The 13,999-nt window shown below is 38.6% G+C and overlaps 1 protein-coding gene across 1 annotated transcript in view; it reads left to right on the forward strand.

The window, feature by feature from the left end:
- Window positions 1–951: 951 nt before the first annotated feature.
- Window positions 952–13,999, forward strand: part of LOC144234778 (leucine zipper protein 2-like) — a gene marked incomplete at its 3' end in the record, with an annotated part of 391,662 nt that continues 378,614 nt past the window's right edge. Inside the window, exon 1 of the mRNA XM_077768067.1 lies at window positions 952–1,248. Coding sequence (XP_077624193.1) covers window positions 1,187–1,248 — 62 coding nt within the window. The remainder of the gene's footprint in view (window positions 1,249–13,999) is intronic.

Genomic DNA, 13,999 nt, shown 5'->3' on the forward strand with positions numbered 1-13,999 from the left:
AGAAGTACCTTATAAACATTCAACCAGGAAATGCTGCTGCAATATGAAAAATAAACCATGTTATTAAGGATCCCGGAAGTGAACATCTCAGTTGAAGTTGGCTGTTGTTTTCAGAATTGCTTTTACAGAAATATTAGTTTGTATTAGTTTTTGAAAAATTTTCTAATTTTTCAAAATAAAGCTTAATATCAGATGTTTATTATAGAACATATGAAAAACACAGAAACCAAAATGACGGAGTCTTCTGCTTTCTGATACCACCACTCTGAGTTAATTACTGTTAGCATTTTGATGAATATCTGTTATGTTTCCTCCCCTGAATGAAAGGACCCTTTCAGGTGAGTGAATTTGGGCCACCAGATCTGTACAAGGTCAGAAATCTTCAAAACCCAGAAGAATCAGAGTCTTAACTGTCCTGAAACCTCTTTATATTTATATCTACGTTTACGGACTAAAAAAGCTGGCAGTGGCATTATGGACTCAAGATGCATTTCTGGACACTGTTCACTCCTGCTTCTCTTCACTCTGCATCAGGCTAATCATTATGCATTTCTAATTAGAATATTTTAAACACTCTTCAGAGCGACGTTTTTCCAAACACCGTGTCATCAGGTGAGGGACACCTGCTTGCGAGTCGGAGCTTGACAGTCTCTCCCAGTGAATTCTGTCTCACATCCTGCCGAGTACTCAGGTTCAATTACTGGAAGGTTAGATTTCTCTCCTCGTCCGCCACCCCAGCCCCGCCCTTGCCCTCCCTCCCTTTCCCCATCCTCAGGAGAAAGGGAGTAAATGGTCAGCCCCCGGCGGGTGTGCAGCTGGGCGAGCGGGGAGCGCCTTCCGTAGCAGCCCGGAGACCCCAGCGCGGGGCCATCGCTGGGAAGCCCTCCCCCTCCCCGCGCCGCCTCCGGCGCGAGTGACAGCGCGCCCTCCAGGCTCGGGAGCAGCAGCGCGCCGAACAATCCCGGGCAGGGCTCGCCTCGCTGGTGACATCACTGCCGAAGATACTCCCCGCTCTCAGTGCCTGCCTTCACGAGGCATCCGTCCGTTTGTCCGTTTCCTTCCGTACGGCTGCTGGAGAGGGCGCGTCGCCGGCCGGGGACAGAGCCGGGCACAGAGGAGCCACAGGACCCGGAGGAGGAGGGAGAGCAAAGGCAGCGAGGGTAGGAGGACCCCGGCAGGCGACAGCATGAAATTCAGCCCAGCGCACTACTTGCTGCCTCTCCTGCCGGCGCTGGTCCTCAGCACCAGGTGAGTCCAGGAGCGTGAGGGACCTGAGCCAACGGGCGCTGTAGGTAGGGCTACGTTGGTCCTACTGCAGGTCACCTGTCAGGACCAAGGACAGACACTTCAGCTCTTTGCGTCTCCCGCCTAAGTTGGAGGGTGCCTCTGTGGTTAGGGCTCTGAAATCCTTCCAGGAGAATAGAGCCCTTCTCTAGTTCTCCTCGCCCTTAGGGAAAGTCTGTGTTCCTACTGGCAAGGCAACCAAGAGCTTTGCGTTTCCCTCCAGCCCTAATAGGAGAAAACAGATAACAGGCAGTAACAGACCAAAATTAAGGAAATGGAGAGACAAGGAGGGAATTGTCACCAGTGTATATATATTAGAGCTGGCTTAATAGCCAGAGAGCATACTTACCTCCTCCAAGTGTGTCTGAGTTTAAGGTAGGAGAAGCAGAGGAAAAGGATTAATCCTGGAAGAAGTAAACCTTGCACACAAGTTCCTGGACTTAAGAAGTGGCCTGCTTTAAGGTCTTGAGGAAGCTTAGGGGTAGGCATTTTCATGTGGCTGACCTGTGAACAGGTCTCATTAGAGAACATGCAAGACGATTAAAAGTTAGAAGGCACTCTCAGGGTGCTGATGCAGAGACCCTAGTCAGAAACAATTAAGTACTGTACTTCATCACTGGCCACTGATGGGACTTTAAGCCCCAGCACAGAGAAGCTATTTTTAGTGGAGGTTTAAAATGCACTGGTTGAAAAGAGTTTTGTGACTCCCCACTGTTGATCAAGTCCCAAAGTTGGTGATGGGCTTGCATTCTTCTTCCTCAAGAGAAGCACAAAGGTGGTCTGTTTCATTGCCCGGGACTGAGCCTTTATTCTGTATGCTCTTAACATCATATTGGCAGCAACCTCTCTCCCTTGGCTACTAGAAAATAAAATAACCCTCACAGCATGAGTTTCGTTTCAAATCTATGTGAATGGAAACATTATCTGATTGTGTATCTGATGGAAAAGGAAGAAGGGAAACAGGATTGTATCAAATTCTGAAATTAAGAAGGAAGAAAACTCATTGTCTATAAAAATGAGACAGTAAAATTCTGGATTCCGTTCCTAATCTACACATCCTCTTTCAGGCTCTTGTAACCAGACTTTCCTTTTAGAGTGAGGAATGTTTGATTTAGCCATAATCATTCATGAACTTAGTCTTTCCTTTCTGACAAAGCCAGGTGACTTTCCCAGACTAAAATAGAATATGAAGTGTGTATATATATATATATATATATTTTTTTTTTTTTAAATGTTGTCACTTCAGTTCACAAAATGCAAATAGATGGTTTTGAAATCACTTTCCTTCCCGGTGTTACAGTAACTTGCTCCAATTACAGAACCTATTTTAATATTTGTGGTTAGCTTTAAATGACTCAGTGCAAATTGTACATCAGTTATTTTTTAAGTGTCTTGCCACTTGCACTGAACTCTTGTGTTGTAGTTTAATAGCTGTGATTTCTAGAAAAAAGAAATTCTCAAAGTTGGAACTTAACTAGATGCCTGTCATCATATTCGTAACATAGTAAATACTTAAACAATAGAAACATTGCCCACAATGATTTTTAAAGACCAGGAAAGCCCCTAGTGTTCCAAAAGTACATTTGCTCTTTAAAGACGCCATAACTTAAGTGAGTCAGGAAGCTGTATAGTCTCTAGCTTCTAAAGTTTTAGTGTTGGTTACATAATACAAAGAGCCATTATCTTTCTTTTGATGGGACAATTTTTATTAGAATAATGTTTTAAATAGTCAACCTATTTATTACAACAGAAATTAGAATTAGTCCTTCCTAGTTTAGATATGATACTTCTGCAGCATTGTTTGTATAAACAGCCCTGGAATAGCAAATTTAATAGCAAATTTAAACCTATGTCAGGTCTTTAAATTTTCCTTCCTGCAAACTCAACAGAAAGAGCAAGTTGGGCTTTAAAAAAGTGAAACTTTTTATACCCAGTGGCCTGTCTTGTTGTGATTGCTCAGTAGCAATTTATTATATTGGATATCCAGATTATTTTGTGACAGCAGATTTGACAGTGAATATGGTACCTTCAGTATGTCATTTTGCAAGAAAAGATTATGTTTTAATGGTTTCTAACAGAAGGCCATTCTCTTTATATTTAAAGGTTTCTGCAGGCATGTGGTTAACATGCAGGTTAGAACCTAAACTAAACAGGTTTGTGAGAACAGTCACATTAGTGGAGGTGCGTTTATTGTCCTGCTGAGGAAACCTGTAGCTCAGCCATGAGCACCTGGGACAGTGAGCTTTCTAGCCAACAACTTTTTGTTAGTTTCTTAGTCACTGGTCTTGTATGTGAAGCAGATGGCATTTCACATGTTTAAGTTATGTTGAAAGTATTAGCAGAGGGTGGCAGTTGCTACATATTCTTAAAGCCTTTGTATGTTATCACTTTTACTCTCAAGCTCTTTTCAACGTGTGACGAGAGTGGATCTGAGGCTCTTCGTGCAAAAAAAAAATGTATTTTATTTCAACATCTCTTTGTCTGGGCAAAGCTCTTTAATGCCATACTATTATATTTCCAAGAGGCCTACAGTTCAGTTGCTTTATAGTAAAGGAATGTGTTCAATAAAACACATGCCACAAGTAGAGAAAGATAGTTATTATATAATAATTTTCTGTTCACAAGAATGAAAACCCTAAAATGATTCCACCTTTTAAATAGGAATTTTTGGATAACTTTCTGTTTTTGTTTGTTCTTTGTCTTCACATCTTTGTAACACCTTTAGATGCTAAAGCCCCAAAATGTCATAATTTTCACCATAGTGAACAACATCGATCCCCCACAATCAGAGTTACATTTTTTTGTCCTGAAAAAAAGTTCCCCATGAACACCAACCAAGAATTGTCCTCTGTTTTACTGACAAGCCCCATAGAGTTAAAAGGAGCCATTTAATTTTCTGTACATTGTCTCTCCTATTTAGAAAGTACATGTAAATTCAAAACATCAAGTTAATGTTATGAATAATGAAGCTAATGCAGAAACCCATTTAACCTGTGCACAAATAAATGTGGTCAAAGAAAGCAAACATATGTTGGTTTAATAGCTTTAGAGTGGAATGACTACACTTTTTTAAATAGCTTCATTCTGTAGAAGTATTAAATTGCTATTCCAAGGCAGCCAGCAATTCACTTCAGAAAGAAGTAGTATAGGTATTGAAGAGTAGGGTGAAAAAAATCTTTAGAAGTTCTTGGTGAAAAGGGACCCATGGAGTGCTAGGGAAGGCTTGTGCTTTAGTCTGCTGAACCTCTGTTCCTTTATGCTGTGATTCTACTCTTGATGCCTTTGGTTTATTGAGTTTTAAATGACTTAATGGGGAGAGAAACATGGCAGGGGAGAAGTGAAGGTCTACTGACTTCTGGTGGTTTTCCATCAAGCAAGAACTTTAAGCAGATGGTTGCTTATAGTCCTCGCAATAGGAGTCACCTTAGAGGTCTCTCCTGGGTCCTCTGATCAGCAGTCACACCACATGTTTACTTTGGAATCTATTTTTAGATGATACTGTATATTGAAGATGCCCCAGGCTCTTATTTGCTCTGTACCTTAATCTAACCTCAGAATTAAGTTGGTATATAGGATAAAGACTAGAACCACAATCAAAACACAATAAGCAGCTTAAAAAACTAAGCAAATAAATTTCATGTAGGAAGCAGTCTTCCTTGAACTTCCCCAAGTTGATATGAGGTAATGCGCATTTATTCTCCCAAGTCCTCCACAGAGTGAGTCTTGCCACACATATCTTTATATGACCCTATGTATGTTCCTTTGTGATCAGAATTGTGCACTTCTGTGTAACTAAGTTGGAGACAGGTCTTTTCTAGGCTAAGAAGATATTAACAAGCCAATCTTTCTGACTTTTCAAATTTCAATTTTAGACCCTAGTTGCCTATTCCCAATAGCAAGTTTTAAAATGACTTCTTTGGGGATTTTCTTTGTGGATTAAATTTATTTCCCTCATGACTAATAAGAGACCCCTCAAACATCTGTGATCTGTCCACAATTGTCCCAGACCAAACTTCATGTGATTGAAAGGAGGAATATGACTTACCTACCAGGAAACCAAAATCATTGAAACCAATGAGAGGTATGCAGTTATAATGATACAGTGTTTTCTCAGTTGTGTGGTGTGTGTGCTCAAGAGCCTGTTTTCACTGACTTCTACAGGAAATCCCTTTAATGAATAGGGCTAAATCATTTAACCTGATTAAACATATTTAATACTAAGTTTTCTTCTCTGGAAAAAAATCCATTTGAACTTCATAACCTTCAGAAGATGTCTTTGATGTTTTCATTATTACACAGTTTTAATAAGTGTGTATGCCTGCAACGTGCCAGTCATTGCATAAGGCATCAGGACAATAAGATATTTAGTTATAGATGCATGTCCTCATAACCCAGTCATGCACAGAAATACATACAGATAAGACAAAATTGGATAAATAACAGTAAACATTTTGAAGTGCTAGATATAGAGAAAAGAGTGAATAATGATAAAAGAGGAGTATCAGAAGTAACTTCTACTTTCAAGACAATGGGGGAAGTAATATTTTTTAATAAACTTGAACATCCTGCAGCACTTGTGAACCACGTGATGTTAGGTAACTTTCTTATCCTGTCTAGTTTTCTCATGTAGAAAATAAGACTACTTATAGAAACTACCTGAGTGGGAAGGACTGAATGAATTTATTTAGGAAAAGAGTTGGCCAATATTTCTTGGAACATAGTAAGTGAATATAGTTAGCTTGTATAGGTGTTATATATTTTGATTATTTTCCCAAGCTTTTTTTGTACCTATGATTGATCAGGACATAGCAAAATATATGAAAACTTGAATACAGGTCAATTGAATGACAGAAAATGAACAAGAATCACAGTTCTTATCTAAAAGTAAGAAAATATTGACAAAGGAGATAGAAGCAGTAGAAGAAGTAATGAGGATTACCTTGTTACTAGGCTTGTTCTTTCAAAAATGTTTTGGTGTCAAAGTGCCTGGATGGTGCTGTGTGCTTTGGCAAACACCATGAAAAATTGTAGTTTATCATATAGAATATGATTTAGCACAAAAGTACATATTTAGCTACTTGTATATCTCTTTAAAATTTAGTTGTATATATAGCACATGCATAATATCAAATCAAAGCGATGAGCACCAGTGTCAATTAAAGGATTCTTTGAAACTACATAAGGATGATTGATAAAAAAAGGTTAAACAGCTTTATTTTCTACTTGTCAGTTGTGTCTACGGCCATACCACCCTGAACGCGCCCGATCTCGTCTACTTGTCAGTTGATTTCATAATCTGTTGACAATATATGAAATATATCTTCTTCTCTTAATTTTTCTAAATATATAACAGATTTTTTTCTACTGAGAACAATTTGAAAACCAGTGATATAGAAGAAACACAATTTGGGGCGCCTGGGTGGCTTAGTCGGTTAAGCGTCCGACTTTCGCTTAGGTCATGATCTCACGGTTCGTGGGTTCGAGCCCCGCGTCGGGCTCTGTGCTGACTGCCAGCTCAGAGCCTGGAGCCTGTTTCAGTCTGTGACTCCCTCTCTCTCTGACCCTCCCCTGCTCACGCTGTCTCTCTCTCTCTCTCTCTCCTAGAAATAAATAAAAATAAAAAAAAAAAAAAGAAACACAACTATGTCTTAAGAATCATCACATGGAAGAATTATTCCCTAAGCTTTTTGAAAATGGCTATAGAGATCATCCAGTTTCAACTAGTTTGCACATATTTTATTATAAACTCTTCATAGTTTTGCCAAGAAATTCTGACCACTAAATGAAAAAAAAATTTTTTTTTGCTATAGATTAGTGTGTGTGTGTGTGTGTGTGTGTGTGTGTGTGTGTGGGTGAGAGAGAGAGAGAGAGAGAGAGAGAGAGAGAATGTGTGATGCCTATTAATCTAGTGAATCCTGGAAAAGGGTATGATTTGCTGCAATGGGGAGATAATAAGGGATAGATTATGTTAAATCTGTATCAAAAGAAAGGACACATATTTACTGGGATGTCTACGAACTTTGCTTCATAATTATAGGAGTCAAAAAATCTAAACCATCACATTCAGATGCAAGCTGAAGGTCAATCAAGTAAACAGTGTGCTCTGAGAATGTTTTCATAAACACTAGGAGACGTCATTATACCATAGGTAGTGATTGCATTGCAATTATGTCTGACTTGTTTGGGGTTGCTTTCAAGTGTTTTAATCTCTTTGAGTGTACTTTAAAGAGTTTGTTATTGGGAAACATACTGTGAATATAAGGTTATGTTCTAGTCTAAAGCCCTTCATTTTAGAAATGAGAAAACTAAGGTCCAAAGTGACGGGCTTCACTATTTTTTTTTTTTTTTTTACATTTATTTATTTTTGAGAGACAGAGAGAGGCAGACTACAAGTGCGGGAGGGGCAGAGAGAGAAGGAGACACAATCCAAAGCAGGCTCCAGGCTCTGAGCTGTCAGCATGGAGCCCGATACGGGGCTTGAACTCACAAACTTTGAGATCATGACCTGAGCTGAAGTCAGACACTTAATGGACTGAGCCACCCACGTGCCCCCAAAGTGTCAGGCTTCTCTAACGCTGCAGAAGGAAACCAGATCAAGATTCCAGCATTTACCCTATACCCAGTAATATAACTATATTTGTATAGTTGGTCCCTACACTATTATCTAGAACCATTCTAGTTCTTGTGAAGTATGAAGTACTTCTAAAACAAATTCTCTGAGCATATATACTCATGGGAAAGCAACAGGCTTTAGTGAAAGGAAATTGCAGCAATGTGGAATTGAACACCATTTATTTGCCTATATTCAGTTGTTTTTTGAAGAGTGAGATAGCTTAAAAAGAGATCCAGGTCATTTTCAAAACTCAGAGCAGTCATTAATGAGTTCTCACCTTGGTACACAGTTTGCCTCTCAAGCAATACACCTCTAATGGTTCCTGTTGATTTTTCAGTTCTGTGGTGAAGGTGATATTGTTGATGCCTTTGGAATATTTTCATTTAAACTATTTCCAATAAATGTAGTTCCTAGCTAGGCATTTTCTTTTATATTCCTTAACTATCAAACCTGTGCTGTAACTTGGTATTGTTCAATAGGGAATATACTCAATATATTTTACAATGATGAGTTCCTAACTATGTTCACATGGAACTTTTTGCTGAGCTTACATTTCATTTGGTTTTACTTGTCTCTACATTTTCATCATAGCTAGTGAGCAACTTAAGTAGTATTTTTAGGGTCAGATGGTCATAGATTTTATCCTACGTGTACATATTACAGACTCTTTCTTTGAATAGGGTTCTTAACCATTCAGACTTTAATTTCTCATCTATAAAATGGAGAATAATAATGTCTGTCATTTAGGGCTATTAGGATTAAAGGAATTGTACTTCAGTGCTATTTCAGTGCACATAGCTGTATAGCTGTGTTCCATAGTCTTTAAGAGATCCTAAGGCATGTTAGCTGTTTCTATAGATAGCAAGTACAATTCAGCATATTGATTTTATTTTGGGTATCTCAAGCAACCAACATTTAATGATTTTATTAAAACTCAAAATAAATTCCTTAAATTAACTGATTTGTATAGCCAAAATAATTAAAACATTTATTTCCTAAGGTTTTGCTGGGGGTAGGCCAGGAGGGAATTGAGCCCAGGGATTAATCCTTGGGGAAAAAATGGAACAAGAACATGCAATGATTTGCATCCTCCAAAATCATCCTTACATCTGAGCTAAGGTATTAGTAGGAGCTATTGCAGATTCTGGACCAGCCTTATCTCTTCTTATAGAGGATGTGACTTCCTCCTGCCTGTTCTCCAGAGGATTATTAGGGTTTCTAATTTCCTGTCCTTCCAAGTAATATTCAAAATATTCTGAGAAGAAGCACTTAGTGAGCAAAGTTTACAGGAAGTATTTGCCCTGTCATATGGGTTAAATCCAAAGAATGTGAACTCAAATAGACTTTGGAACAGCGTCACTAGCTACTTGAATTAATGTCAATTAACAACTCTTAGCCACATTTTCCTATTAGTAAAAAAGGTGATAGCAATTCTTCTCTGATTTGAGAGTATTTAATAAGATGATGTATATAAAGAATAGTGTCTAGAACAGAGAAATTCAATATATATTCATTCTTATCTGACTGAAAAGGATTAGATCAATTTTACCCTACCAGAGTGTGCTTTCATTTCAGAAAGAGTGGTCCTTGATTAATATACACCTGATGCTGGTGTGGGCAAGACACAGGTATTGGTGAAGAGATTTTAAAGTTCAGCCTTATCTTCCCTTATCACAGATGATAAAACTGAATGGAGACTGTATTTTCCTTCTAAGTTTATGCTGATGATTTGAGGCCAAAGTAAAAGCCAACTCTGGATCTCCTGTAGCCAATCTCAGTTAGCAACACTGATTTAAACACCTGTAACATCCTCAAGAAAAAAAAAAAAAATAAGTAACCAATATGACCTGACCTAACTTCTATTTGGGGTCTGAAAGCTCCAAATTATGTTGCTAATAGTTAAACATTAAATATACTTATTAAAATTATATCACCACACTATATTAATACCTTTAAAGGAAGTTCATGTTTCAAGTTTGCCTGAGGATGACAGAACCAAAGAGATCTATCTTAAACTAGGATAGCATAACAGCAACAAGCCTTTTTGACAAATTGAGGGTTCTGGATTCTAGTAATTCAGTGTTCTTACATGGGGTGAGGTTGGTCCTGACCTCTGCAGAATGATGGAGAAGTGGCTGTAATGGCAAAGGGAAACAGGAAATCTAGCACACTAAGATTCTCAATGTGGTATGATGGACAGAGACAGTAAGAGTGGAGAAGAAAGTCCCCTATCACTAGCCTTCCTGTTTTCATTGGGTTTTTATTTGTTTGTTAGTGTTTTTTAAATGCTCTTCTCTAATGCTTGCAGTCATTTATTGGTTGTCTTTGCAGTAAACTAAGCCATTAGCATTGGGCAGGAAAGAGCGCAAAGATTGTGAGTTATAAAAGAAACAAGACAATGCATGAAAAATGAAGTGACATGTTGGCATGAAGCGGATATGGTTGAGGAAGCTTGATATTGTTGAGAACATGTAACTTTTTCCTTCAGATGCCACAAAGTGAAACCTGAGCTCATTCTACAAATAAGTTCATCTGAAAACTGGGACAAACTTTTCTTTTTCTGAAAATACAATTTATAAAAATATTGAAAAGTATCAAATCTTTTTTGTGGTAGTGTGTATCTTTATTTCAGTTGGTCATTTTATACAACACATAAGTTACAGAATCAGTCAATATTTTTAAGGACTAATTAATTCCCTGGTAGTGAGCTAGGTGCTTACTTTGTTACTTTGTTACCCTTCCTTGCAACTGATTTTAATTATATACCTTGATCAGGAGGGATACTGAAAATTTTAGACATATTAAATGATTAGCCTATATTCTCCCAGGTAGAAAGTCATTAGATTCTAACCCCTTCATTCTGAGAATTGCTTTATAAATGAATTTATAGCAATGCCATAGAATTCAATTTCTGTATAAATACACAATAAAGAAAAATAATATATGATATACAAGTGAGAATGCCAAACTAAACCATCTTCACAAATAACTATGTTCATGAGGGTAGGACAGGCTACATTAAAAATATTCTTAAAATTACACCTGAAATGAATATATCATATAGCAGATATATCTCAATTTGAATATATTAAAAATTAAAAGATAAAAATGATCTGACATTAAGAAATCAATTCTTAAGTCAGCCAAAGAAATTCATTAGTTTGAAGAGCAGCCAAATTGAAGCCTTTATAATAAACACGAAAGTTTGCCAGCTAATACTCACAATTCCTACGTATAAAGCATCTTCAGAGGTATCTGGGTGGCTTAATCAGTTGAGCATCTGACTCTTGATTTCTACTCAGGTGTTCATCTCAAGGTCGTGGGATCGGGCTCCCCTCTCGGACTCCGGCTCGGTGCTGAGTATGGAGCCTTCTGAAGATTCTCTCTTGCTCTTGCTCTCTCCCTTACCCCCACTGCCCCTCCCCAACACGTGCACATGCACGCACTCTAAAACAATAATAAAAGCAGCTTCATATTAATGTTTCTCAAAGTATACTCCTCTGTGTACCTAAATTAGAATACCCTGGGATACTTGTAAAAAGGCAATTTCCTGGTCCCTTCCCTAGATATACTAGATTAGATCCCCTAAGTAAGGGAGGAGAGGACCAAGGAATTTTTATTTTAACCAGGACCTCAGATGCCTCCAGTGTACATGAAATCTTGGAAAGCACTGCTCCAGCATTTGAGAACTATAGCATCTTGAACACTTTGATATTTTCAGCGTTTACTCAACGTGCACATTGCACCTGAAATCAGGGTGTCGGAAATATGGTGATGGTTTGGCAAAAAAAACCCTGCCTATTTTTACATGGATATAAGTTTAAATTTTTTAATGTTTATTTATATTTGAGAGAGGGAGAGAGTGTGTGAGTGGCAGAGGGGCAGAGAGAGAGGGAAACACAGAATCTGAAGAGACCCCAGGCTCTGAGCTGTCAGCACAGAGCCTGATGGAGGGCTTGAACCCACCAATCATGAGATTATGACCTGAGCTGAAGTTGGACCCTTAACCAACTAAGCCACCCAGGTGGCCTTACATGTATATAAATTTAATAAGTGAATATCTTATCATGTACCAGGCTGCATTTATCAGTCAAGTTACATGAAAATAATTCTCTGCTTCATTAAAAAAAAAAAAAAAAAAAANCGTAGGGCTGAAAAGGGCTGAGAAAATAGTCAAACTAACTGATATAAAGCAGTATTATTCCATTTTTCAAGGAGCACAGTCTATTTAGAAAGTCCTGGAGAATGAGGTGAAATCTTAGAAACTCTGAGAAGAATGAAAATTTAACTGTACCTCCTGCCCCTGTTTATTGCTTCAAGTTTTATGACAAAAATGCACTGAAAGCCAGGACCTACTTATAAGGCTGTGTAAATGCTTACTGTTTTTTACTTTGTGCAGGAAATTAGAGCTTTCATATGAACTAGAAGTAATATTCAGCCTGGCAAAAAAGGTCTTGAACACCTCTGCCACACACACACACACACACACACACACCCGCCGCCGCCGCCGCTGCCACCACCACTACCACCTGCCTTAGCAGCACATGCTTTGAACCTGTAGGAAAACAATTTTCTGGATTAATTTTCTGGATTAAACAGAATGCACAACTATGCTAGCCGTAATGTGGCGTTTCTTTTCCTCTCTGCAGATTCAGTTCTGAAATAACAAAGGAATCAAAAGATGATATAATACATGATAGCTCATAATTACAGAAAACCTTAAACCAGGTTAAGCCTCATAATAAACTTGTGAGGTGGTTCCTGATGTTGCCTTCGGTTTATATATGTGGAAACTGAGGCACCTAAGGGTTAGGTTACCCGCCCAAGGTTTTAAGCCCTTAGCAGGATTCTAAAATCAAAGGACAAATAGCACTGGAGCCCATACTCTTAATTACTATGCTACAGCGCCTCCTAGCGCCTGGTGTAAAGCACTGGAATGAGCCAGTGTCTGCTTGTGTCCTTCTCATGTGTGGCTTCTGATTTATATAGTGAGAGAAGGAAAGAAAAATGTAATGTAACGTGCTCTGAGGTATCCCCTAAGCTCACATCCCTAGTTCTTTTTCTTTAATGTTTTATTTATTTCTGAGAGACAGAGAGAGAAAGAGAGAGACAGCGAGAGAGAGACAGCATGAGCAGGGGAGGGTCAGAGAGAGAGGGAGATACAGAATCTGAAACAAGCTCCAGGCTCTGAGCTGGCTGCAGCACAGAGCCCGTCGCGGGGCTCGAACTTACAAAACGTGAGATCATGACATGAGCAGAAGTCGGAAGCCCAACCGACTGAGCCACCCAGGCACCCCCACAACCCAAGTTCTAACTAAAATAATATGTGGTATATTTTGCTTTCATCGTGAAAGCTTTGTGGATGTTTTCCAAAGTCAAAACCAGTGAACTACAGTGTTCTATTGCTTGGCTCCAGATGGCATCTGAATTTTCACTGTGGGGCATAGGAGCATGTGGTGGGAATCAGACGGACCTAATTGCAGTACCTTCCACCCATGTGATCCCAGGTAGCCGTCTCAGCTGCTCAGACTCATAATTTCATTTTTAACATTTATAACATTGGTTAAAGGTTGTTTATGTTTAAGAATTGTGCTACACAGTCTCTAGGGTAACTTAATGCTTTTCCATACCTCATGAAGGAATTTGGTAGATTAGAACATTAAAGATTAGGGAAGTTAATACCTCTGAGGTTACAAAATTACTAAAAGGTAGAGGTGGAATTTGAACCTGTGATTTAATAGGCTTACACTTTAAGGTTGAGATTCTCAGACAAAAAGAGTTAACCTTGAAATTTGTGGTGTCAGACTTTGGAAAGTAGCTCAGAAACAAAGCTGTTGAGAACCTAATGCAGACTAGTGCAAAAAAGGGACTTGTCTTATACACACGGATGCCTGAGCTACAGGATTCAGTGCCCTGTTTGTGTGCAAACCCTCACAATAACCCCAAGTCATGAATAATATCCCCTTTTGTTTTAAAGATGTGAAAACAACAGTCTCATCATTTGAACGTTGTCTATCTTGAGGAATGATCTAATAATAAGTCAGATTTTCCTTAGGGGTTTGAGTGCTGATTTTTTCCTGGAACTACACTTCCATTGGTAGT

This window comes from Crocuta crocuta, unplaced genomic scaffold, assembly GCF_008692635.1.
Source record: "Crocuta crocuta isolate KB4526 unplaced genomic scaffold, BGI_CrCroc_1.0 scaffold356, whole genome shotgun sequence".
Taxonomy (NCBI): domain Eukaryota; kingdom Metazoa; phylum Chordata; class Mammalia; order Carnivora; family Hyaenidae; genus Crocuta; species Crocuta crocuta.